The 24,567-nt window shown below is 47.4% G+C and overlaps 1 protein-coding gene across 1 annotated transcript; it reads right to left on the reverse strand.

Annotated features, from left to right (window-relative positions):
• Positions 1 to 2,774: 2,774 nt before the first annotated feature.
• On the reverse strand, positions 2,775 to 24,118 carry ERO1A (endoplasmic reticulum oxidoreductase 1 alpha; the record flags this gene model as incomplete). Its single annotated transcript, XM_081999906.1, has 16 exons — positions 2,775 to 2,835; positions 4,454 to 4,587; positions 5,165 to 5,251; positions 5,595 to 5,664; positions 6,423 to 6,669; positions 8,607 to 8,699; positions 8,872 to 8,898; positions 9,860 to 9,871; positions 10,974 to 11,011; positions 11,774 to 11,894; positions 12,372 to 12,445; positions 12,537 to 12,613; positions 13,083 to 13,121; positions 15,031 to 15,114; positions 16,963 to 17,082; positions 24,002 to 24,118. 16 exons carry the CDS (start codon positions 24,116 to 24,118, stop codon positions 2,775 to 2,777), a joined length of 1,401 nt encoding a protein of 466 aa, XP_081856032.1.
• Positions 24,119 to 24,567: the final 449 nt, after the last annotated feature.

Raw genomic sequence — 24,567 nt, forward strand, 5'->3', positions numbered from 1 at the left:
TGCTGGCCCAAAAAGAGCAACCCCTGCTGCTTTTGAGAGGAGGCTCTGAGATGACAACTGTCAGTACATCCCTCTTGCTCTAGCACTTGAACCAGAGAGCTCCGCCCTGACTGTGGTGGCTCTCCGGGCTGCTCCACCTTACACCACATAAGGGACCTGTCTCCTTGCCTCGGCTGGGTTGCTCCATCTCAATCACTGCTTGACTTATGGCAAAGCTAACAAAGGACCTGGGCTCGGTGCATTGCCCTTCTTTCTTCTCCCATAAGTCACCAAAGACAGTAAGTGACGCTAGTGGCCCCTGTTCTTGCTTAAATTCCAAAGCACTAGGAGCACTTTAAGTTTTTCTTTGGAGGGAAAGGAGTGTAGTGCAAAAAAACCAAAACCTATTAAAAAAGGGCTACAGGCTCATTGTTCATATTGCACTGAAGCACACACCAACAATATGATCTTCCTGGCATTAGGACGGCAGGTTGGGGCAGTGAGTCTTGTTGCTAATGTACTCGTGAGTGACTGGCAAAGTGTTTTGGTTTTATTCGTTTGTACGGATGGCCGTTAATTTCAGAACTCTGACCGTTCCTGCTGGGGCCGGTCCTGTGTTTTACTGAAGTAATTTATAGCTGAGAAGTACAATGACTTTTTTAATGCATAGTTGCCTTTCATTAAACTTTCTTTTTTTGGTATGGTTTAACAGTGTTTTGGCTTTGCAGTCAGGCAGCAAGCTGGCTGCAACAGGAAGCTGTGGCCAATGAATGTACCTATTTGTTCTTCACTAAACTGTAACCAAGCACTACTATGTTGAAATAAAAAAAATAAAAAAAGTTTCTGTGCTGGCTCGCTGGTGGCCTGGCTGTGTTTTGCTCTTGGTGCGAGCCAGCTCCAGACGTGGTCCTGCAGTCCCCCTTGTCCTGGCCGGGGGCTCGTTGGCTGTGCTCTGCCAAGACATGGCCGCTAGCGTGGTGGAGCCGCTGCTGGCTGGATGGCGAGGCCCGAGGCGCAGCTGGTGTAGCTCTGGCTCAGCCAGCCAGCAGCTGCCAGGGACCAGCCCGCTGCGCTTGGCTCCAGGCTGGCCCCAGCACCCCTACCTGTCCCTCTCCAGGCGTCCATCTGGTTGGGTGCAGAGCAGCCAGAGGTGGTTTCTGCAAGGGGTCCTGCAGCTCCCCTTTGTGGCTGGGGTTTGCTGGGGAGGGCAGAGCAGCTTTCCTTCCTCCTGCCCTCCTAACGTGCTTTATCCTCTGGTGTTTCTCTGGGCTCAGGGCTGGCTGTTGCCCAGAGGGATGCAGTGTTCCCCCCATCTCATGAGGTGCAACATGCTCAAACTGCATCTTCTGCACCTCATTGCATCTTCCTGTGTAGCACTGCCTGCCCCCATGGTGTGTTTTGGGGGTCCCAGGGTGAAAAGCAGCACCCTTTTGCTGCATGGGACTGTGCTGGGGGTGTCTGGTCTCTGGCAGCGCTGACCACATGTGAGCCCATCCTTTACCCCATTGTGAAGGCGGATGGTGTAATCGGGGCTGGCTCTGTCCCTGTGGTACCCAGCTGGCAGCAGGGCTGGGCTGTCTCACCCCTTTACCAAGAGAGAAGGGGGGCTCTGGGGAGCTGGGGCCTGTGCCTGGCCTGGGGGGGACCCTCTGCTCTGACCCAGCTGCTTGTCCTTGGAGCGGCAAAATTCAACTTTGCTTCAGCCCCAGAGCAGCTCTGCACTGTCTCCGAGGAGCAGCAGCCCCACAGCGGGCACATCCTTTCCCATTTTAGCCCTGCCTGGCTACCAGCAACAGACGAGTGGATCCCAATAGAGGACAGACCCACTTTAACAGGCTGGCAGGGGCAGGAAGGACAGCAAGGTCCCTGCACTTGCTGCAGGAGAGGCTGCAGCTCAGGCCCTGGTAGCACCGGGGACAGCTGGGTGGGGTGCAGGGGTAAGGCTGACTGCTGGCTCCCGGTGCCCGAAATAAGGAGGGGGTGCCTTCAGGTGGCTCCTGACAGCAGAGCCTTTGCCTTGTCATGTACCCACCCTCTCCTTCCTGCAAGAGACCAAAAAACCCAGCACCACCTTTTAGAGCTTGCTTCTACTCACTGGGCAGCTGTTGCACCCACAGGGTTCTTAGCCAAGATGGAGGCACAAGGCTGGCCCAAGGATGAGTAGCAGGGTTCCTGTGGCATGCTGCTCCTTGGTTCATCTCTCCTTGCCTTCAATAAGGAAGCGATCAGCACAGCCCACAGCACGCAGTCAGCCAGGAAGAGCCCGTTGCCACAAGAAGGTTTCACCAGGAAGAGGAAGGCACCTTTGTACGGCAGCAGCTCTGGAGCACAGGGGCTCCTACAGTCCTTTGCAGCCTTTTTTATGCAGTACAAGATTACTGTAGCAACACCGTAAGCGAGGGGCTGGCTGGAATTAGGGAGCAGACAAGCAATTTCCCTCAAATTTATTCAGTGCCGCAGTTCTTGCCCTACCTCCAGCTTCTGAAGGCAAAAAGAATGGTCTAATCAATCAAAATAGTACAGGAATATTTAAAGAAGTTATTCCATATCCAATATATAAAATAAACTTTACATATAGTCCCCACTTTTTTTCATGAAAGTAGCTTTTTTTTTTCTCTTGTACAAAATATTTGCCATCAGCAGGTTACAGACAATCAACTGGGAACAGAACATCCAGCAAGTAGTCTTCACTGTGTAGCAGCTGGGAGTGTGATGGAATGATGGTGCTTGCCCATTTTTAGAGAACCCAGCACAGCCGAGCAGTAAAACTTTAAGTGTCTCTTTCTCCAATGAATTCACCGCATATTTCGTAAGATGTTTCTGAAGTTTTCCAGTTCTCTAACGCTTGTTGAAATCCTGTGTGGAAAGGAAGCAGAAGGGAAACATTAGAGCAACGTACACATCACACCTTATTTAAAACTCAAGAGAAAGGGACTGCAATCAAGGAAAGTTTCAAGGAGCTCTTGGGAAGAGAGAATGTAGATGTTCAGCTAAATTAAGTTCTGGTTGCAACCAGGCCTTTCACTAATTTTGCAGACTCCTTTTAAAGCAAACACAGAAATGCAGTGGAACAGGATGTTACAGAGAGCTCAGCAGCGATCAGACAAACCCATTAACTAGAGGTCAAGAAACAGACCATAATATTACCAGCTGTGCAGGCAGGTCGCAGAGTCTCCTTGCAGTACAAGCTTGTTTCTTCTGAGCGGGTTTTTGAATCACCTACCTCATTTTTCTCGCTGAGTGGCATTTTGCCCTTGGAGCATCAGCGAAGATGCCAGAGGGTACTCTGAGCATACAGCCCGTCCATGCCTCCCTCGTAAAGGAGAGGTCTGCCCTTCCCAGCCAGGACAGCCTTCTGTTTTAAGGAGGTTTTCAATAACCCAGATCACTTGTGAACAACAAGCAAAAAATGGAGGTCTATGTTAAAAAGGCTCTTGTAATCCAGGTAGGCGGGACAGGAGGTTGCAGTCTGAGAAAGAGCTGCCTGGCCCCAGGCTTTTCACACAGCAGAGGACTCCCAGGGTAAAGCTCTGGCTGGGCAGCAGAGGGGGAAAGGGAAGAAAGGAAAAGGCTTTTCACCTGCCAGCGCTCAGCTTCCTCCAAAACAGACCTTCAGAGGGTCCCTAAGTCTCCTGCATGCTGCTTCCAAAGGCTGTGTCGACACGGCGCTAGAAAGGCAGAAGGAAGCCCAGCTCCTCGGGCCTAAGGAGGGCGCATCAGCTGTGCTCAGGAGGGGAGCACCCCACATCCCCGCAGAAGAGTGGTTCTGGGTTTTCCAGACGTGCCTGACGCACATTAGGGTCTCCCCGTTGCTGGCCATTCACACCACAGAAGGCACACTCAGTAGGTTTGAAGCGAGACACAGCAGGACCCCTGAGCTTTAGTATTGGCAGCAACGTCACCTGACAAATCCTTTGAAAAAACCTGCTTGCCAGAAACTCCAGGTCTGTCAACACCACTAAGTGGTAACGTATAACCAGAGCATCCCTCTCTCCTAAAGGCCTCATTACCCTCCTTCATTGGCCAAAATTCCTCATCCAGCTCTCCACAAGGTGCGAGATTCCTGCTAAACGTAACCACTGCAAACAGATCTGGGAACAAACTGGTCGAAGTGAGAAGCTTGAGGGAGAGCTCGGAAGTGAACATAGAACAAGAGCAGCAACGCTTCTCTGGGGACAACGTGCTCCAAGGACAGTGTCACACCATTTCTTAAAAATCACTAAATTCTTTGTATCTTAATACAAATGCTTCCCTGAATCCCTTACAGAAAGGTAGAGCACAAAGAAGTTGTTTTAAATTGCTCCAACTGTTGCACTCCACATAAACATCATGACATTTGAAAGCTTCTTTATGAGATAGTATGATCAGAGCAGGAGTTAACACCGATATTGCTGATGAGAACTGACCCATTAAGCTTAAATAGGATGTAATGCAGCAGCTTGTGTAAAAGCAGAGGAAAGAGTCTGAAACTAACCTTCCAAAAGCATTAAATAAGGCAACAATTTCTTGTCTTGTCAGCTGGAATCCATAGGAAGGGCCGCTTTCAGGTATCTTTTCTATCAGGTTTTCAGAGAAGAGGATCTTCAGCGCTGTACCCAAGCCCTGCGTCTGGGCGTGACAAACAAGATCATTTAATAGCAGGGAGACATCCAGGGCCTGACTCATAAGTTTAACTTTACTTCCCTCCTTCATCTTTGCAAGGATACCTGTTGACATCATCTCAACAGATCAAGACTTGGATTTCACTTAACACAGCTCAGAGAGGGGAGAAGAACAGAGCCAGGATGCTTTATTTATTTAGCGCTACCGTGATAGCAGAGCTACCCAGCAAAGTCATCCTGTCTAGGTTTGACCACGTATAAAATTCAGCACAGCTCTGGCCGAACCTGCAGTTTTATGGCACCCTCTGCCTCGCTTCCCAGAGCCTCTGTGCCCCCTCCCCTCTCTCGGGGAGCAGCTGTAGCAGGTTAACCCAGTTTTCAGCTGCAGAGGCAACAGGCAGCTGCTGCCGGGCCCAGCAAGCTGGAATCAGCACAGTGCTTCCTGCTGACTGGACAAGGCAATGACTCGAGCAGCCCTGACCTGTAGCTAGGAGCTGACTGGTACCAAAGATCCGCATTTGCACACCAGAATCCCATCAGATGAGGTGCTTCCAGACACGTCCCCAGCCGCTGACAAAGCTTACCTGCAACTTCCCCCAGAGGCGACATTTGAAGCAGCCAACACAGTCCATTATCTTAGAAATATTCTTAAAGTGTAGCCTAAATTCCTCCTAGGGGAAAAGACATTCAAGTTGATCATGGTTACACAGTAATTTGGACTTCTTCCAAGTATTAATCCTGGACTTCAGGTTAAATGCAGTGGGACTGAGGTAGGGAAATGCCTCCTGAAGTGGGGTCCTCACCAGCAATTCACCACTCTCTTTAAGGCACACCCTAGAGTCGGTAGTTACCCACAAGTATCCAAACCATTCAGAAAGCAAAATTAATTGGAAATACCTGACCCAGTACCTTGAGTGGACTGGGGTCCCTTTCAGATCTAGTATTATCCCAGACACACACTTGAAAATACCCTTTAGGTAGCAAGTACCCTAAAGGGAAGGGCTGGCCCATTACCTTTAGTTTAGCAGCTTCCTTTTTATTCCCTGCAAAGAATGAGTTTTCATCAAAATGTAGCGGAAAAGACCTGAAATAGAATGAAAAGAGTTTTATCTCTCCACAGCTCGTTTGAATGACTGAAGTCCAGGCCCACAGAAGTATCTGCCTAGGTGTGCGAACAAAACTGATGGGTTTTAGACACTGGGCATCTCTGGATGTATTTTAAGTGCAAGCTGCTGGTTTCTTAGATCCTTTGGAGATTCTTCAATTTTAGCTTGTATCTCACCTTGGAGACATTTTCAGCAATTGCTCTATGGTTTCTAAGCAATTGTAGTCTGCTTTCTAACAGGAAGAAGAACTGAAGGCACAGGAGTGTGACAAGAGAAATTCAAACATTGATCATGTTAGGAGACGCTCATTTCCATCTGGTTCCAGTATCTTCCATTCCTCTTACTCCAAACTCTGTCTAATAGCCCAAACCTCTGTTACCAACATGTTTAGGACTATTTGCTAGTCAAAAACATGAAGCCAGTACTGGTATTGCATAGATGAGTCAAACAGGTAGCCAATTTCAGGGCTGACACATAGGCAGTTATTAAATTCAATTCTGCTAAATCAAAAAGGCAGCCTAGACTATTAAACTGTGGGCTTAATTACGCTGTTTTGCAATTTGACTACAGATACCAATGTACTCCCTGCAATGTTACCCTACTGCACAAATCACACTATCTCACTGCAAGAAAGAACCCAGAACCTGCCTTTCTAGGGGATTTAAGTGAAAGGTTAAGCACACTCAGGGTGCCAGGGTTGAAAGAGCCATTCTCCCCAAGTACCAAATGCAATTACTTGGCCAGATGGAGAATTTCCAGCAATAGGTTTTTCATTTCCACATCTTGACTTTTATTCCCTGTGTACAGCTGGAAACCTGGGCGCTCAAAGAATGGCAGCACTTTGGATAAGGCCCGCAGCTCTATCAGGTAGAGAAAATACAGGTTCTTGAGTCTTCTGGGACCTTCCCCTCTGGTGATGACTTCATCGAATCTCTGCTGGAACTCTGTAACATTGGGACCCCATTTCTTCTCTGACCATGTATCTGAGAGAGGGCAAAAAAAACCAAAACACCAAAGACATGAGGCAGATGGGTATAGTTCTGGTTCAACTCCTCCCACCATCCCAAGCTAAATGGTGAAATGTAACTCTGACCAGGGAGATCCAAGCTTTACAATAGTCACAGCCCTTTCACTAACCACAAACTGTTGAAGACTCAAGAGAGGCATGCTTTTAACCAAACTCAAACCCCAACAAATGCAGAACTCCTGCAGACCTTTGTCAGTTGGTTTAAAACATGACCCAGGTTTACAAGCAAAAGCTAAAAATGGAGGCTGCCCATTTTAAACAGAATTACATCAGTTGAAGTGTTTCTCATCAGCTGAGCTGACTTTTTGACAGCGGTTCTATGTAAGCTGGTGATAGCTCAACGTTTGTCTGCAAGGGAAGAGGGCTGGATGGATGTACCAGACAGGCTGCGAAGGTCCCCTCGTTCCTGCCCACAAAAGCCACTGACGTAGTACAGAATGCAGAAGAGGTCTCTGCTTTGGTCTGAGCATCTGCAGAGGCAGACAGTGCAGGCCTCCTGATCACGGTGCACCAGGAAGCAGCATAGGAGCCAGAGGTTGGGAGGCTTCCTAATGAACAGCGACATCTTAAGAGAATTCCTTCTATTGTGGAAATGCAAGAGAACAAAAGCAGATGAGGATCAGAGGAGACTGGCCTCTATTCTGCATTATCGAGCCCACAGGTTTCTCAAAGAATATTTCTGTTTGCTCATCCATCATGCCCTTAAGATTATATAAAGGATGTAGTGGAATATATAACACAGTCATATCAAGCTGATGTATAAAAATGGGGAAAAGAAAAAAAAAAAAAAAAGGGAGAAACTTTATCTTCTAAGCCACCAACGGACAACCAGCCCAGCAGGAAAGGACTCCTTCCCAAATCCAAGCTGAGGTAGGCTCTCTACGAGGTGACCAGCGCACCTGCAGATGGGAATCCCTGCATGGATCCAAGCTGAGCCAAGGAACACCTTCTCAGAGCAGAGATCATCTTTTGTAGCCTTTCACCAACAGAAGCTATCCCCTTCTACACAAGCCAAGCAAAGACACTTACTTGGCTCTCTACAGCCAACCTTATTTTCTTAATCCTCTCTGCAGTCCCAACTCATCTCTTGCCTTTTATGTTTCTCTGTTATTCTATCTCCCAACTCTAATGTAGTCTAACTCACGTCAAGGTGAGGCCTACATGGGCTGTAGAGACTTAAATATAATTAGTTAGATAAATCTAAATTACCTATCCAAATTCCAACACCTATCTCTAAATCTGTACTTGATTTTTTTAAGTTTTAGCAGAATAAAGGTGGTAGGCTCAGTCCACAGGTACCACTCTAAAGTACCATGACCAAATCCATCAGGAAGTCAGTCGGAACCCGCATCCCATGCTGCATACGCAGAGTGCCACAGTCCTCGGCCACGCGAGATACACCAATCATGTTTTCACATCACCCTAGATTTTCAACCCCTGGGTTGAAATTTAGCTTCTTCAGATACCTACTTATGGACAAAGAAATGGAAGTGGCATATGGAAATGGATCAAGGGCCTCGGGAAAGCCCACCCAAGCATTTCACAGGCTAGGCAAGATCATTGCTAAACTGACCGTCATAAAGACAGGCTAGGAAGGGACAGCCTCGATACACAGATAGAAACTCACTCCAAAATAACCTTGGAGGAAGAACAGAAGGAATACGTGCTGGAAGTCTCGGGACAGAGCACAGTCCAGCCATTTTCAGACCTGAAGGCATGTGGTAACTGCATTCCTGATTCTGTTACACAACCCATGTGCTGAGGGAGGGAAGAGAAGGGCACAGAAGTAGGCCTCAACCCTGCTGGAACGGGCTCCAGCTAGCATTTAGTAGAGCCACAGAAGTGTCAATTTAAGACTGATGCAGGACAGCTAATGCAGAAAGTAGCATTTACCTTGTAAAAGGTACCTGGCGCTCAAATGGATGTTGATGCTTGCATGGAGACCAGAAATGAGTTTGTAGAAAGCTCGTTTCTCTACACAGACACCTGAAAAGAAGTGGGCACTTTAAGATACTGAAAGCATATGCTGAATCTTCCTCTCCTGGCTCTCAGACAGAAATTTAATCCCACCTGAGCATGGCCAGTAACTCACACCCACTCCCTGGCCATTTTGCATTGATCCCAGGAAGAGCAACCAAGTTTAAAAAAAAAGGATTACCTTTCAGCCACTTGTAAAACATATGCCCTGGAAACAAAAGGAAAACAAGCACATCATTTTGAGGGTACTGCCCAAGCCTGACACCCTGAAACCACCTGAAGCCAGCCCCCAGAGGACCTCTGTCTACTCCAGTTTGCAGAAGCAGGGAGAGGAGCGTTGGAAGAGCATGAAAATAATTTTCCTCCCCACCCTTCTGACTGATGCTTCTGTAACACGGTGTGGCAGCAGCTAAACATAGCACATGGTCTTTCCCACCCATCTCACCAAGGGATGGGGGTGCAGAAGCGCTGCAGAAGAGCACAGCTTAGGGGGAAACAAAGATCACTGATTGCTTCTCTCTTCTGGACAGGGTGGAGATGGGTATTTTTATTAAAAAAACAACCGATCCAAAAAAACCACACAGTGCAACCAAGTGTGTTCAATCACACAAGTGTTTCACGCTACCCCTGCTACATGCTTGAAAGTAATCTGGAGAACATAAACAGGGATTTGGAGATAATTTGGAGACAAAAAGACATGCCATATACACAGGTCCAGTGCTGCAGAGGGCAAACAGCTCCAGGGCACAGCCCTTTCCAGATGTGAGCCCTGCAAGGGCTGCTAGGACTATGAGTCTTCTCAAAGCTCTAGCCTGAAAGCTGCTTTCTCAGCAATAACAAGCACTGAAAAAACCACAACACAAGTCCTGTTCCTGAAGGCTAAGGACACTTCACTTCCTTGATCTTCAAATGGGACTTGTACTCTTAAAAGACTGCCTGGTGCTTTTAAAGGCTGCCATACAAGGATGGGCTGGCCTCAGGAACAGGGAGCTCAGAGGGATATCTCCATAGGGTCCTGAACACTGCAGAATTTCAAGACAAATTTGGATTTTGCCTGAATAATGACTTTGCTAACCAGGTGCATTATCTAATGGTACAGCTCGTGACAGCATGATAAAGACACCACATTTGTTTCTGTTATCAGTAAAAACAAACAGAGTGCCACTCACCTCCATCGTCTCCTGATGAAAAAAAAAAGCACGAGTGGTGGAGGGAGAGAAAAGAGGAGATAAAAATTACACATGACCAAAATTAAACTCCAAAGCACAAGCATTAAGATTGCTTTGTTCGTCTGCTCTGACAAGAGAGTGAGCCTCTCCAGGGTGGTTTAGAAATGTTCTGAACACAGAAAATATTGTCTCAAACTGCAGCAGTGAACACACCAGATGAGCTCTGCATATATGCTCCTGCATAACCTGACCAACACAGGAGGGATCAATATTTGCAAAGGAAGTAAAACCACCACGCAGTCGAAGCGGAAACCAGAAAACAAGGTCTATCTTTGCCAGAGATCTCCTGTATGACCTCTGACAGGATACTCAAAAGACCCCATCCCTGCTTCCTGCAGTTTATTAGTCACTTGCAACTTGTATCAGGTCAGATCCTCCATTTTCATGTCCTCCTGCTTCCTCATCTGCAAAACAGCAGTCCTTCCCTCTCCCCTTGACATACCTGTGTTATTTCAATCAGACCTTGCCTTAAACAGCAGAGGTGGTCTGCACCTCCTTTTCAGAGGGAAAGCAGCTACACAGTTCAGGGAAAGTCAAGAGATCACCCCAGCAGTGTTCAGGTCAAACAAAGGGGGAGTGAAGTTGATGGCATTCTAGATGCCTGCATGCATCAGGAGGCATGGGGTCTCTTAGCAGCCTCGAGCAAGAAGCTCTTATGCTTCCAAAACCTTCCTTAATTTCATTTGCGTTATCTAGCCTTAGCCTCTGGGGCAGAGTTTCTCTTACTGCATGGTTTCCACAGAGGATCCCAGCCAGGTTGTCTTTCCGTCTGTCACAGATGGTTTGGCATTGCCAAGTACAGAGACCAAGGACCTAGGAAGAGCTCAGGGTTCAGTCCTGCTCCCAGTTCCTCCAAAGCTCACATTTCTTCCAGAAGTGGAGGATCAGACTTCCTTTCTCTGTGCTGGATGCTATAAAGCCACACCTCCAGGTGCCCTTGTGTTAGCCATAAAATTGATCAAGAGCTATGACATATTTTTCATTCAGTAGAAGTAGCTGAGAGAGAATTTAGGATCAGTACACTACTAAACCGTGAGATAAATAAATGACTCACCTCTATCAGATGCCAAAGGTCTTTTTACATTCTGAGGCCTAAGAGAAAAAAAAAATCATTTAAATAAGATATGTAAATAAGTGATGGTCTTGCTGTGCAGAAACACAGCACAGCAGAAGTAGTTACTTCTCTGCAGTCAAATAGCCTAAAGATTTCTTAGATCTCCTTCTGTGCTTTAGCTTTGCTCAGATAGGAAAGGGCTAGAGCAAAATGTGGTTTTCTCTTTTCTTTTTTTTTTTTCCCCCCCTTCTTTTTTTAGAAAGAAGGACTAGGAAAACTCAAGTATCTACACAGGTGCTAGTGGACATTGTCCCACGGCCTTGATGCAACACGATAGACTAATATGTATGGGGAGGAAATCACTAGTGAGATCACAGCAGGCAAGACTACAGACCAATGCTCACCAGTACTGTGCATCAGCCCCAGGGGTACCCACAGCAGAGTTCAAATTGTCACACAGATTGGGGAGAGAGCTCCTTGCAATGGCCAGGGAGAACAGGACGCTGTGCCCAGGACCACATCACACAAGAGATGTGCACCTCCTGCCAGGCTGCGGTCTCATCATGCTGCAGGGCTTGCAGCGGCATTCGGCACCAGGGCAAGCTGTGGTCCAAAGGACAGCAAAGGGGGGCTCACAGGGCAGCCACACGGCTCGGCCCCTCCTCTGACAGCCCACACTGCACAAGCATTGCAGCAAAGACAGGAAGAGGGGGATTAATGGAGCAGTTAAAGCACATGCAGCCCCTCTGCAAAAAATCAGCGCCTGCAGGCTTGTGGAACCTGTCTCCCGAAACACCTACTTGAAGCAGTTTTCTTCATAAATACTGTTCCAAATTTTCCAGGCATCCGGTCCTTTGTACCCAGTATAGCGTTCAGGATTCAGGAGTAAATCCACGTACTCCGCGTCAGGAGAATAGATGTCTGCGAAGCAGAGTGCTGGGTCAGTGACAAAAACCTTTGAAGGAAAATTACATCTTACAAGGCTGATCCAGCCACCCCTTCACACACTGAACAGTCTTGCCAGCAGAGAGACCAGCTCATCCCTCTCCAGAGAGGCAAGCGCATAATATTTGCTACGCATCAACACAGTGCAGCAGGGCAAAGCCCTCTGGCCTTCAGAGCTATCAGAGCACAAGGCCACTGATGGCAAAGCAAACTCTGAGCATGCTGCATCCAAGCTGCTAACTTGCTAAACACGCTAAGACCCTGACCAGCAATGAAGCTTTGTCAGAAATATTTGCATATTATTTTCAAAATACTGAGGGCAGGGGGGTAGAAAAGAGAAGAAATGCTATATATGCTCCAGGCTTGCTGAAATATTACACATTGGCCTGAAAGTTCTGCAGAGGTGCTTAAAATCCCATCTCAAGACTTGTCAGATCAAACAGGTCCCTATACCATCAGCTTCGCAGAAGCTGTCTGAAGAGTCATCGTGCTGTGTCCACTGGAGCACTGCCTGCTGGGTTTCCTTACTGCAAAGAAAGTGGAAAAAGACTATCAGAAAGCGCACCGATACTAGCTTTCCTTCAAGACAAGTCAAGGTTGAGGAAAAAGAAGTCAAACCTCAAAGAGCCATCGACAGCTCCAAGTCTCTTGGCTTCTTCACATTCTTCAGCAAGGTTATTGGCTTCTTCCGAATACTGGGTTAAAAAGCAAAGTGGTGGGGAGAGAGGAGGATTAAAAAGCAGGTTTTCTGCTGTTATAATTCTGCCTTTAATGCACTAACCAGTTTAAGCATCCAAAACACTTCCGTGATTCATCCCACCCTGTATTTCCACAGGATGTCTGCAGATATCCAGAGGCTTATGCAATTGTGATGACTGTTGCAGGGACTCACAGAAGCCTCTGGCACTGCCGTAGGAGCATTTTGTGCCTGATGATACCTGGTCTTGGAAAAGTCTCCTAAACTGCTCTACGTTAGAAGAGGGAATACCCGACTCCAGGACAGCCACCTCAAAGGCTCTACAGCATGCCAAACACTTGAAGAGGGTAGAAATTTAGCCACAAAGCGCATCCCAACAAATACTGTCCATCTAATTAAGGCAGCTTTTATCGGCTGCAGTGACATAAAACTGGTCCTATAAGCAGCGTCATTTTGTGCACACCTACCTTGTAACTTCCAGATCTGATTCCATCAGGGACTTCATCCTGAAAGACAAAATGGAGTATGTGCTATCTGTGAGACTGATGTGGCCTTCCAGCCTAATCTTTGAGAAAGATTAGGAAGGTTACCACAGTTTCTATAAGTTAGAAAGTAATCAAAGCCCTCAGCTCAGCTTACAACACATCCAATTTCTGGCTCCTCCACAGACTAAGGTTAAGCAATACTCTTGGTGTTTTGTTTTGATTTTTCGCAAGACTCTTCTCAGCAGGTCAGCAGCCTTCCTGGGTGCTACGTCAAGTTATGTTTTGCTTACCCAAGTGTGAGGTTGGGGAAGCCAACATAAACTTCAGAAGAGCTGGAGTTGCCTCTGATCAGATGATGTCTGGCATCCTGTCTCCAGGTGATGCTGGTGCTCCTGGCAGGAGCCCAGCCACCTCTTTTCAGGTATTGCATGTCCCAGTCCCTGATACAAATCGTTCAAAAACTTCCCTTCTACCACTCCATCATGTAACGTCAGGCTTGTCAGCCCCACACAACCCGAGCAGCACGCACAAGATGATCAGGCCCTACGCTCTCCTCAACTTCCATTTCCTCCATCAGTAGGAAGGCAATAAAACCACTTCTACGCTGCAGGGGCAAATAGTGTGATGGCAAGAAGCAAAGGATGAGCAAAATTAAGCAATGAATAAGAGTTATTTTTGTTGCTTTCAGAATGAAATGACCCAAATCAAAATAATTAAAAACAGCAGTGACACAGTCAGTTCTTAAAAGAAGAACAACTTCTAGCTAATACTAACATAATTGTAACATTACTCCATCGCATTGGTGATAATCACTACCAAAACCATCCTTTTTTAAGGAAATTTTGTTTAAATACTTTTTTAGGGTTATTTTGAGGAAAAAAAAAATCATCAGTCCAGTTTGGGTCCATAATAGGTGCTTTTTGAGGACTAGGGAAGCAAAGGATATTGTTTGAGGGGTAAGGGAGTTGCTGAGAAGACAAATGAATTTAAAATACATATTAGAATTTTTATATAACAAGTGATGCCCACACACACCCCCATACCAGATTCGTTCAAGGTGCCCTATCAGCTTAGATGTTTTTTTCAGCCAACAGCTACACTACATCAGGTTCCCACAGAGTCACCAGGTGAGGAGGACAGACACCTGCTTCACTGCCGCGTACTTGAAATCCTACAGGAAAATGAACCAGTGAGTTCGAAAAATGCATGCAAGCAGGGTCAGGAGGCCTCTTCCATTAGGAGGAAGAGCACCGTCGGCAGGGCATACCCCAGCGCACCGTTAGCACACGCACTGGCTGCTCCAGGGGCCCAGGAACGAGAGTGTAAGACTGTTGCTGGCTGCCAACCCACAAAGCCAGCCTGGGTGGCATTTTCACCACCTCTGTCAACCCAGCAACCAAGTTCTCATTCACTCACTTTCTCATCCCCTTCTTTTCAGGTAAACACCTGCAGTCAAGATGTTTTCTTTTAGCTCAGCGAACAAAACTCTTCTGTCCAGGATACAGAAACAAGAGTGTTCGCTTTTGTACTGGGAAACAGAGGACTCGGAAAGAGCCATTTCACATAAAGAGAGAGGGCTGGAAGAGGCCTAGTCAAATCTGTCAGCCAAAACTGCAAATCACAGTGCAGCTCATGGGCCCACAGGGTGAATATCCTGGCAATTAACACAAGAGGCACTTCTTGTACCCAAAACCCACCTCACTAATACCAAAGATAAAAGAGGGACCAGGACAAGTTTTTGGCCATTCACAGAGAGTCAGCTAGTAGAAGCTTAGTCTTTCTTTAAACTGTCAGAATTTAGCATTTTGGCCTTTCTCACGGATACCAGCATTCCTGTGGCCAAGAAAGCTCCATCACAGCCACAGTTTCGCTACAGCTACAAGAATGAGAAGAGCAAGTAAAGAGGTAAAAGAATGGATTTGGTACTTACGGATGGGCAGGGCTTTACGGCACAGTCTCTTATTCCACAGTGACTGTTGTCGTTCCAAAAAGGACAAGGTTTCTTTAGGTTTACCTACAAGTAACATATTATCCTATTACACGTTTCCTCCACGCAGCCAAGCCAACCTTCCTCACCACAGTTTACCAACACACACCTTCAGGGCCTTAGTGCAAGACTTGGGATAACAAAACCTAGTGCAAGATTGAGTGCAGTGCAAGTGGAAACAGCCGGTGTTATTTATCTTAAACAAAATTGATCACACTCATTCACTTGCCTCTCATACAAGACGTGAGCGCCCATGCAGCCTGGCCAGGACTGTTTGCGGTAACACAGAAGACAAGACACACAGGTCACCAATTCCTAATCACAACCTGAGGCTCCTGACGAGCAATGACAAACTGGGTTTTCGCCAGGTGGTTTGCAGCTTTTAGGAGCCAACAGTTACTATGGGGCATTCTTTGTCCTTGGAATATTTCTCACTCTCTTCTCCATGAATCTAAGGGGAACTTTGCTACCCATTGATTGTTTCCTTCTTTTGGCCATCTTATGACTACAGCCTGCCTCCCTGTTAGAGGAGCAGGAAGAGCATGTGCTGGAGCCTTGCTGCCATCCCCCTGTGGCCAGAGCGCAGGTCTTCTGCTGCCATGTCATCTGTGTTCTGGACTTGTCGGTGTGTAAGCCTTCTGGGCTTGACGGGAACAAATAATTCCTTGGTGTTTACCAGATTGATTGCTATCGCTCATGTCCTTGTTATCAGTACAGGTTATTTAATCCTTGCTTTGCTGTTTCTTCTGATGCTTTCACACACAGACATCTTCACCCATGCTTCATTTAGACCAATCTTAATATTTGTTACAAATCCCAACACTGGAAGGGGGAAGGACATTAACTTCTTTAACAAATCCTAGTCTTTCTTTTCTGTGAATTGGTATCAAGTATTATTCTTCCAAAACAATTAACATTTAACAAGATTTTGTGGGTTTGGTAGAGAGGGGGAGCAGGGAAAAGCAGCTCTACCCCAGTGATTTTATACATGGGCCCATTCTAGTTTGCAGTGCAGTGAAGTCAAGAACTTTTTAAACTGTTCTTACAGAAGAGTGAATACTTGTTTTGTCTGTGGAAACAATCAGGCAATGGTCACTGGCCAGTATCTGTATTTGACAGGTAAAATACTGCCCCATAACCCAAGCACACTCAAACCAACCCCACTTTCAGCCATATACATGCAGTCTCGTGGAATGAGAGCAGAATCCCTCTAATAATGATGGTCTGGCAGCAAAAGCCATCAATTCACCTGACTGTTTGGTAACTAAACCAGGCTTTCCATGTTGCTGGGAAGACACTAAGAATACTGTCATTATGCAATGTGAATCCCCAGTCATCAACATTTTTGAGCTCCAGCTCAACAAAAGAAGTCATTTCATTGGTCATAAGCTCTTAAGAGGGCAAAATGCATAAGAAAATATTAGAAATTAAGCATTTCTTTAGCAAGAGTGTGGTCAAACACTGGAACAGGCTTCCTGGAGAGGTGGGCAATGCCTGTCACTATTTAAGAGGCATTTGGATAAGGCCCTTAACAATATGCTTAAACTTTTGGTCAGTCCTGAAGTGGTCAGGCAGTTGGGCGAGATGACCATTGTAGGTTCCTTCCAACTGGAAGTATTCTATTCTCTATCTTTGATGAAATTTATTTTAGAAGCATGTTGTATCACATTAAGATTCTAGTGACAATAGAAGAGTCACACTTACTGACTGCATTGTTAAAAATCAGTATTAAAATGGGGGTACCTGATTTTAGAGAGATCAGCAATAACTTCAAGGAAGATTTTGCCTTGGTTTTGGGGTTTGTTTTTTTCTTTCAGAAGAAGGAGCAGCATACAAAATTAATGCAATAATAAAATTCTTGTATGAGAAAATTACCTTGTAGTATCTAAAATAGTCATTTTCCAGAAGTTCATTCAGTCTAGGAAAAAGCTTGTAGTTGTTGAAGGCATCAATGGTTTCTACATCACAGGTGCAATCATCTAAATGACCAGTAACCTGTTGGATAAAAAAAACACCCAACAAATGAGCATGAACAACTTAGCCAGTACTTTTTAACACTGCAGAAAATAAAACAATTCACAATTTTCTTTCCTTCTACCAGCAAATTAACTAGTTAAGTTTAACCAGAATTAAAAAACATTAAACATGGCTCTGCTGAATTGGCAAAGAATTACTTTCAATGCATCCTTTAGGATGTGTCCTTTACTTGGTGCTTGGGGACAGGCAGTTTTATCTGGGAACACTTTTCCCCTAACACCACATTGATATATTAGAATTCACTGATGTCAGAGTAATAGGCATCAGATGGACACTTCCATCTCTATAAAAGCAGAGATGACAGACACATTCAACTAGACTATGTCACACATACACAAAAAACACACAGCTCTTGTCCACGCATCAGACACATTTATACAGATCGCAGAGGTTTCTGTCAGGGCCAAATCCAGCAAGACACTGGATGTCAGCTGCTGTGACAGCTCTCGGCCATACACACTGCCAGCTCAGGTTCCCATTCGGGACTAGCCATCTCAGCATGTCACTCCTGCAGGATGGCATACAGGTGAGAGCTGCCGTTTGCCTAAGGGACCAGTTAGGCAACAATAGTGCCACCGAAGATTACAGCACTCCAAGAAAGTCCTTGTTGTTAACCAACTGCACTGCAGCCAGTTGTTTGATTTAATCAGAACCACAGCAACTGCAACAGTCTCTCCCCTCGCCTCAGAGGGCCATTTGGCAAGAAAACATTTGTTTCTAAATCTGATGTAGAAAGCCAATACTTCTTGCATCATTCTGAACAACTCAACAAGCCGTGTGCAAGCCCTGAAGAGGAAAAAAAAAAAAAAGGAAGAAAAAAAAAAGTAGCACAAATTCAGCTATGGCTTTCTGACACGTAGATTTCTGTCTGGATGACAAAGCTGCACAACTCAGAAGCAGTTTTGCTTCCCCCACACCCCCTGACGAGCACTTGGGGAAATCACCCTGGCCAAAATCAAGTCTTACTACTCATTCACTCTCAACAGCACACCAGGGATTTTTCCTGGATGTTGATGTAGCAATACAACATGTGGCAAGCTGCCATTCCCCAGTATCAGTTAAATTCAGGGTTTTAAGACCAAGTTGTTTTAAAAGGGTATTGTTGATTTATGAAGCAAAGTATGGGATGTTTGCCACAGTTTGTGGCAAGAAACCCTCTTGCCACTTTTGTCCCAGAAAGCCTACAAAATTCTGGTAGCAGACAGCACAGAAACGATGTACTCCACGCTACTGTTGTAGGGAGTCATGCCCAATCTCTGCCTTCTCTCTGCGCAGGAGAAAGCTGGGAGCAGAGGCAAGCAGAATAAGCCTGGAAACATCGGCACGGGCAGCTCCTGTGAAGTGTGCAGAGTCCACTGCCAAGTGGTGGCATAAAAGCTCCCCAGGGGAGGCCAGGAACAAACAGGCAGATGGGGGATGCACAAGACCTAAGATGGTGCTGGACTGTATTTAAGAGGCTCCCCCTTTTCTTACTTCTAAAGCACTTAACCAGCCTAAGGGTTGCTGAACACTGTGGGACAGCAAACAGAAGCAGGTATCACTCCTCTTGCAGGAAAGGCAGCAGATGACCAAAGTCACAGGCATCTCAGCAGTCAGACTCAGGAAAGGGAGTAAAATCCTGCAAGCCTCAAGAAAAAGCCTCCCTGATGCCAAAGCAAAGGTGCTACTCCAACCCCCACAACAAGGGCAAAATATATTATTATGTACAGAGAGAAAAGAAAGATCCATGTGAGAAACATCAGCCACCAGCCTTCATGCATTTCCGGAGAGCCCTCAGATAATTCAGTAAGACCTATACATTAACTTAAATAAACCCCTTATAATTACTACTGTGGAAATGAAGCTCCCTGCCCTCCTTCCGAGAAGGAAGGCAGAAATGGAGCACTTGCCCTCAGAGCACACAGTCACACGAAATGGGGAAGAAGGGGGAAAAATAGCCTGGATTAAGCATAGAGTACCCTAAAGGTAAGTACAAGTTTCCTCCTGCCACCCTGGACAGAGAGGGAAGAAATCCAGGCTCTAGATCTGGACTGCTCCACAGCAGGAATTAGTATTTTGGAAACAGCTTTTTTCAAAAGGGCTCTGATATTTTAGACTCAGCCACACTGGTCTACAGGGGAGTGAAGGGAAATCTACCGGAGCATGTCAGAATGCCCTACCGCACTTGAGCAAATAGTTTTTGTTAAGACACCTTATTTGGAGGCTCACTTCTATTTCTTGTGTTCACAGTGAAGTCCACCACCTCATCCTCACACATGTATACTATTCTGTCATGCATTTTGGATGGTAATGAAGATTAACAGCTTAGCAATTAAGCTTTCCACTAGCCTGAATCACGCCTGTAAAAAAACAGCAGCAATTTTCTAATCCAGTTACCTAATTTAAAGTTGTTTCAAAATTAAAAAAAAAAAAAAACAACCCAAAAAACAACAAACCACAACTAAAAACCAGCCAACCACATTTTTTTATTTCCTGGAAACCTGGCATCCTTTGAGGCATGCAGCTTATAGCTTGGGTTTAAACGTGGCCTACAAAAAGAGTTGTGGATAACCTTCAGCTGCTCTCTGTATCCACGCTAGACAAACATGTCACTCCAAGGGAACGACATCCCTGTAAGAGGTAACATTGGAGCACCCAGCCAGCCCTCAACCAAAACAGCAAACAAGCACACACCCTTTGCACCAGGCCTGTCTTTGCTATGTCTAGCGACCCATTCAAGCCAGAAGCAATGTGGCAAAACATCCTGAAAATAATCCAGGGTGAAGCACTGCAGATGCTCCCACAGTATGCAGGAGTAGGTGGGGGTCATGCTTTGGAGATCTCCAAATATCCCCGGCTCAGTTTAAAAGAGCGCTGGTGGGAGGATCAGCCACAATGCCCCCAAGAAGATGCCTGTGGGGCAGCACAGGCAAAGGGGGAAGTGCTGGGGAAAACTTGAGCTCTGCTCAAGTCAGAGTGAAAACTCCTTCTTCCTCCAAGGATTTCAGTCAGACTGTGCAGAAATGGGCCATTTCCCTAGCCTCTACATGGCTAATAAGGTATCGTTGGCCTGCTTACCTTCTTGCTCTGCCTCGTAAGCCACCGGACTGCTGAGAAAAAAAAAGCTCAGCCAGGCCTGATGACACAGCCTGTATGTTCCCAACCTACCAAAGTTCACAGTCAAAGGAGTACAGCAGACAGCATCAAAAGCCAAGTCTCCTCAGAGATCGAGATGAAAGCTCCAGTGATGCCACCACCAAACAGCACTGACTCGCTTTAAGACACAGGGAAGTGGGCAGTATCAGACCACTTGGCCGGGCACAGTCTTCATCCCCCAAGGTCCCTCTTGCTGTGTGAACGCCTGCCGCCGCAGAACCTGCTTATTTCAGCCCTGTATACAGCCACAGACTGACTTGTTTTGGACTTCAGTTCCTGCTGTGAGAGCAGTTGAGTCAAACATGCCCTGCAACGGGTGGTGCCTTAGAACACTTTCCCCCACCTCCCTAAAATATTTATCTAAGTCTTCAGCTTGTAACAATTAGCACAGTTGTTGAAGATGAAACATAAATTGCTGCAGTCCCAAACATGTGCCATGTGCTTGCCGGCATCTGTGAATCACTGAGCTGAGCAGCAGCGATGGATGGCCCTCCACCCAGCAGAGGTGTGAGAGCCTGGCATGAGACTGACGGGCAGGGCTGGCTTTGCCCAGCAGGAAGAGATGCAACGGAGCCGCGGGGACAGGCGTGACACAAGTGGCTCCAGCAGCCGAGTAAGCACTGAGGAAGGCGTTCGGCTGGCGCTCCACAATAGCCGCTCTCAATCCCTCAACACCGACGGACCCACCTTGCGTGTGTAATGCAGGTTGAAATGCCACCACATGTGGACTCTGCATAATCCTTGGGTTTGGCCTTCGCTTCATCTTCACCTCCATCCCAGGCTCCTGACAGTCTGCTCTGTCTCTCCCCACCTCTTTCTGCTTCTCCCAGTGTCACAGAAACATCCCCTGGATCCCAGTGGATTTAGGGCTTTCTTCTCTTGCTATGGGCTCTGTCACAGACCCATACGCCACCACCTACTGCACAGCTGGACAGGAAAGAAGGCAAACTCTTTCTGCATCTCCCACTTGCAGCTACAATAGGGCACAGGGAAGGGAATAATACTACAGTGGCTGGTGAGTTGCTTTTAGCCTGTACCAACTTCACTGGCAGCTGCCTGCTCTTCTAGAGGAGCCACACCAGCCCCAGGCTGATGGCAAGCAGCAGAAGCTTCCTTGCAGTCACCCTGCACAAATGATTCGTGGCTCTGCCTGTGGCACTCAGTCCAGCTAGGTCTCCCCTTCATCCTTGCCAGCACACTTGGAGCAAGGAGCTGCCAGCCAGGCAAGGAGAGTCATGCCCAGCATCTGCCCTGGAAGCAGCATATGCCAGCCCAGGTGCCTTCTCCCCCAGCTTTTGCCCAGAAAACAAGGAGGGCTTCTGGAGCTCACACAGAAGCAAACCTCATGTGGGAGTCTCAAGATAGGGTTAAACCACAGAGGCTGAAGTGCTGTCAGGTGGCACCTCCAAGTGTCTGCTAGCAAAGAAGGATCTGCAGCTACTTTGCACTTGGAAGCTGCCTCTAAAGCCCACCCCTCAGAGAACTGTGCTAGGTATGAATTCCTGCCCTGAAGGCTGTTGGGTGAATATCAATGCAACAAGAATGCAAAAGCGGCTTGAAAGTTTATTCAGGTAATAACGAGGTAACTCTCAGTGCCCGGACTCACCCCTAATGACAGCGTTCTGGCCACAGAACACCCCCGAAGGAAACCAGCCCTCTGCAAGACCGGAAACCTAGTCAAAATCCCAGTCTGCCAAACACCGGCAGCACATCCTTAATGCAGCTACATCAGTCTGTAAACAGCAAATGAGTAATAATTAATAGGAATATGGAGAATTGATTCATGACTGACTAAAGCATTAATGTAAACAGGAATATCTAGGTGGGGAACGAGCTATCTGTAAAGTTTGAGGAAAATCCCATATTGAAATGTTATTCAGTGCTAACAAGACAGATTGGAAAGCAGAAGCACTATGTGAAACTTAAGTGGTTTTAGTAACAGATGGACATTTCTAATAAAAGTTTCAGGACTGGTTAGCAACCTCTCTAAGTAAACGAAGAGCTAAAATAACAGTCCAAAAAAGCAGGTGAGGTATTGCTCTTAGCAGTACAAACAGACAAGAGTGCAAAGCCCATTCCAGAATTACGGCCTGCTAAGTCAGCATTCGAAATATTGCTAGAGCAAGCGCTCTCAAAAGCAGCCCTTGTCAACTGTCCCACACAGGCTGACGGACAAGTGAAAGCTCTTCCATTCACCCTATGCCAAAATTTTTTCATCTGACAAGCTCATGAGACAGTAAGAGATGGTTCACAGGAGGAAACCAAAAACTATACCCAGGCCTTCAAGTATATAAACAAAGGAGGCTTGCCCTATATTTTGTCTGGTGGTAAATAAAAACCACCAGACCAGTTCTGCACAAGATGATCAGCAGATCATTTTTTAGAAAAAGATGAGGCAGCCCTCGGGTGTATTTTTAATAGGTTAAGTGGTTAGTAAGGCTGAGAAATGCTGCCCTGCATAACACACCTTCCCAAAGGCAATAAAGTCTGGAAAAATCTTGATCCTGAACACTTGTATTGAAAACTAACTGAAAGCACACATTACTGCATGAACAAGCAGCACATTGCAACAAACCAACAGTGTACAAAGTACAATGCCAGGTCCTCGTACCCAAGGGAAAAAGTCTGCAAGCCATTACTACACCAGAATGCCAGTTCATTTAGTGGTTAGGCCTTCTTACCCCATACCACACTCCTGACTCAGATTTCAATCCTTAGAAGACAAACTTCACTGCTAAGCAGGAAGCATACAAGCAAAATCGAAATGCATGCTTTTCAATTCTTTATCAGCATAGCTTGTATTTACCATTTCCACATGAAACTGAAGTGTCAAGAGCCACCCAGAAGGCAAAGCCAAGTGCACAACTACATTTGTTTTCTTTCTGCACTCTCAATTTCTGACTCACATTTAAGCACTAGAATTTTAAGACAGCAAGAGTAGGCTTTACAATAGCTTCATTTTTTAAAAGGCAGCAAACCTAAAGCGCTAAATACATTGCACTATCTTCACTCCTTGATCTTGCACATGTGCGTGTGCAAAGTTAAGTCAAAAGGAATCTGCATAGCAACCATTCCTCCAAATCCAGCTGCCTGATCTCATCTCTTGGTTGACTATACCCAGTTTGCTCATTGCTGTACATCAACAGAGGGTGCACCAAGTGCACCGGGCCACATGGTAATGCACCTGGCACATCAACAAGGCGAGATAACCCTGGAAGAGCTTTAACAAGCAGGGCAGCCCAGCTCACCCCTGGGCATGGCAGGGTTAGGGTAGCAGGTGCCTGCTGCAGCCACACTCTCTCCTGGACAGCAGAGTTAAGAGGAACAGCAAGGCAGACCTGCAGGAGAGGGGATGAGGCAGCTCCCAGACATGATAGTAACATACATCCCCAAAACATCTGACGAGAGGCACCTGGGTCGTTAGGGAAGAATTCCTTCCCTAGCTGACACACTCACGTTTCCTGCTTAGGGGCAGGGAGAGAATACAGTTAGGAAGGCAAAGAAGAGGGAATGGGGCTGCTCAGCCGGCAGAAGTCACCCTCTGAGTCTTTTGCTTTAGGCACCTCCCAGCAGGCTTTCCGATGCTCGAAGAGTCTCGGCACCGAGGCACCTGCACCCAGCGGTGCTCACGGGAGGGCCCGCACCCCCCGCGCTCATCCCGCGGGCAGGAGCCCCAGCCCCACGCAGAAAGTGCCGCCGCCCGCCCTCTCCCGTCCCGTCCCGTCCCCCCGGCAGAGCCCACCTGGCAGAAGCAGCGTCGCTCCGCCGCGCCGGGCGGCCCGCGGGGCACCACCACCACCGGCAGCAGCAGAGCGGCGAGGCCCAGCGCCCGCAGCAGCAGCCCCCTGCCCGCCGCCATCTCACCGCGCCAGCGCCGCCGCCGCCGGCTGAAGAAGCCGCGCCGCGCACCGCCCCTCACCGGGGGCGCGGCCGCCGCCGGCTTACGCGCCGCTCCGCACGCAGCCCAGTTCGGCCCGGCCCGCGGGGCTGCCCGCGGCCGAAGCACGTCCGTTTCCTTGCCGGGCAGCGGGGAGGTGGCCCGGAGGGAAGCTGCCCGACTTCTCGGCCGCCGTGACTCACGCGTGCCGGGACGGGGTGGCCCTGCCGGGAGATGCCTCGCCAGCGGCCTGGCAACTGCAGTCTGGGCGCCGGCCCGGGTTCTGCCTCCTGTGCCAGCACAGAAAGCAGCCCAGCGTCCCGAAGGGCCGGTCTGCTCCTGGCAGTGCCCTGGGTGTTCCCCGGACGAAGCAAGGGGCGGCCGCTGGCCCCGCTCCGGGGGGGGGTGCCGGTAACGGGGTACTCCCTCCC

The sequence above is a fragment of the Phaethon aethereus genome (assembly GCF_964289735.1).
Source record: "Phaethon aethereus genome assembly, chromosome: 5".
In the NCBI taxonomy this organism is placed as follows: Eukaryota; Metazoa; Chordata; class Aves; order Phaethontiformes; family Phaethontidae; genus Phaethon; species Phaethon aethereus.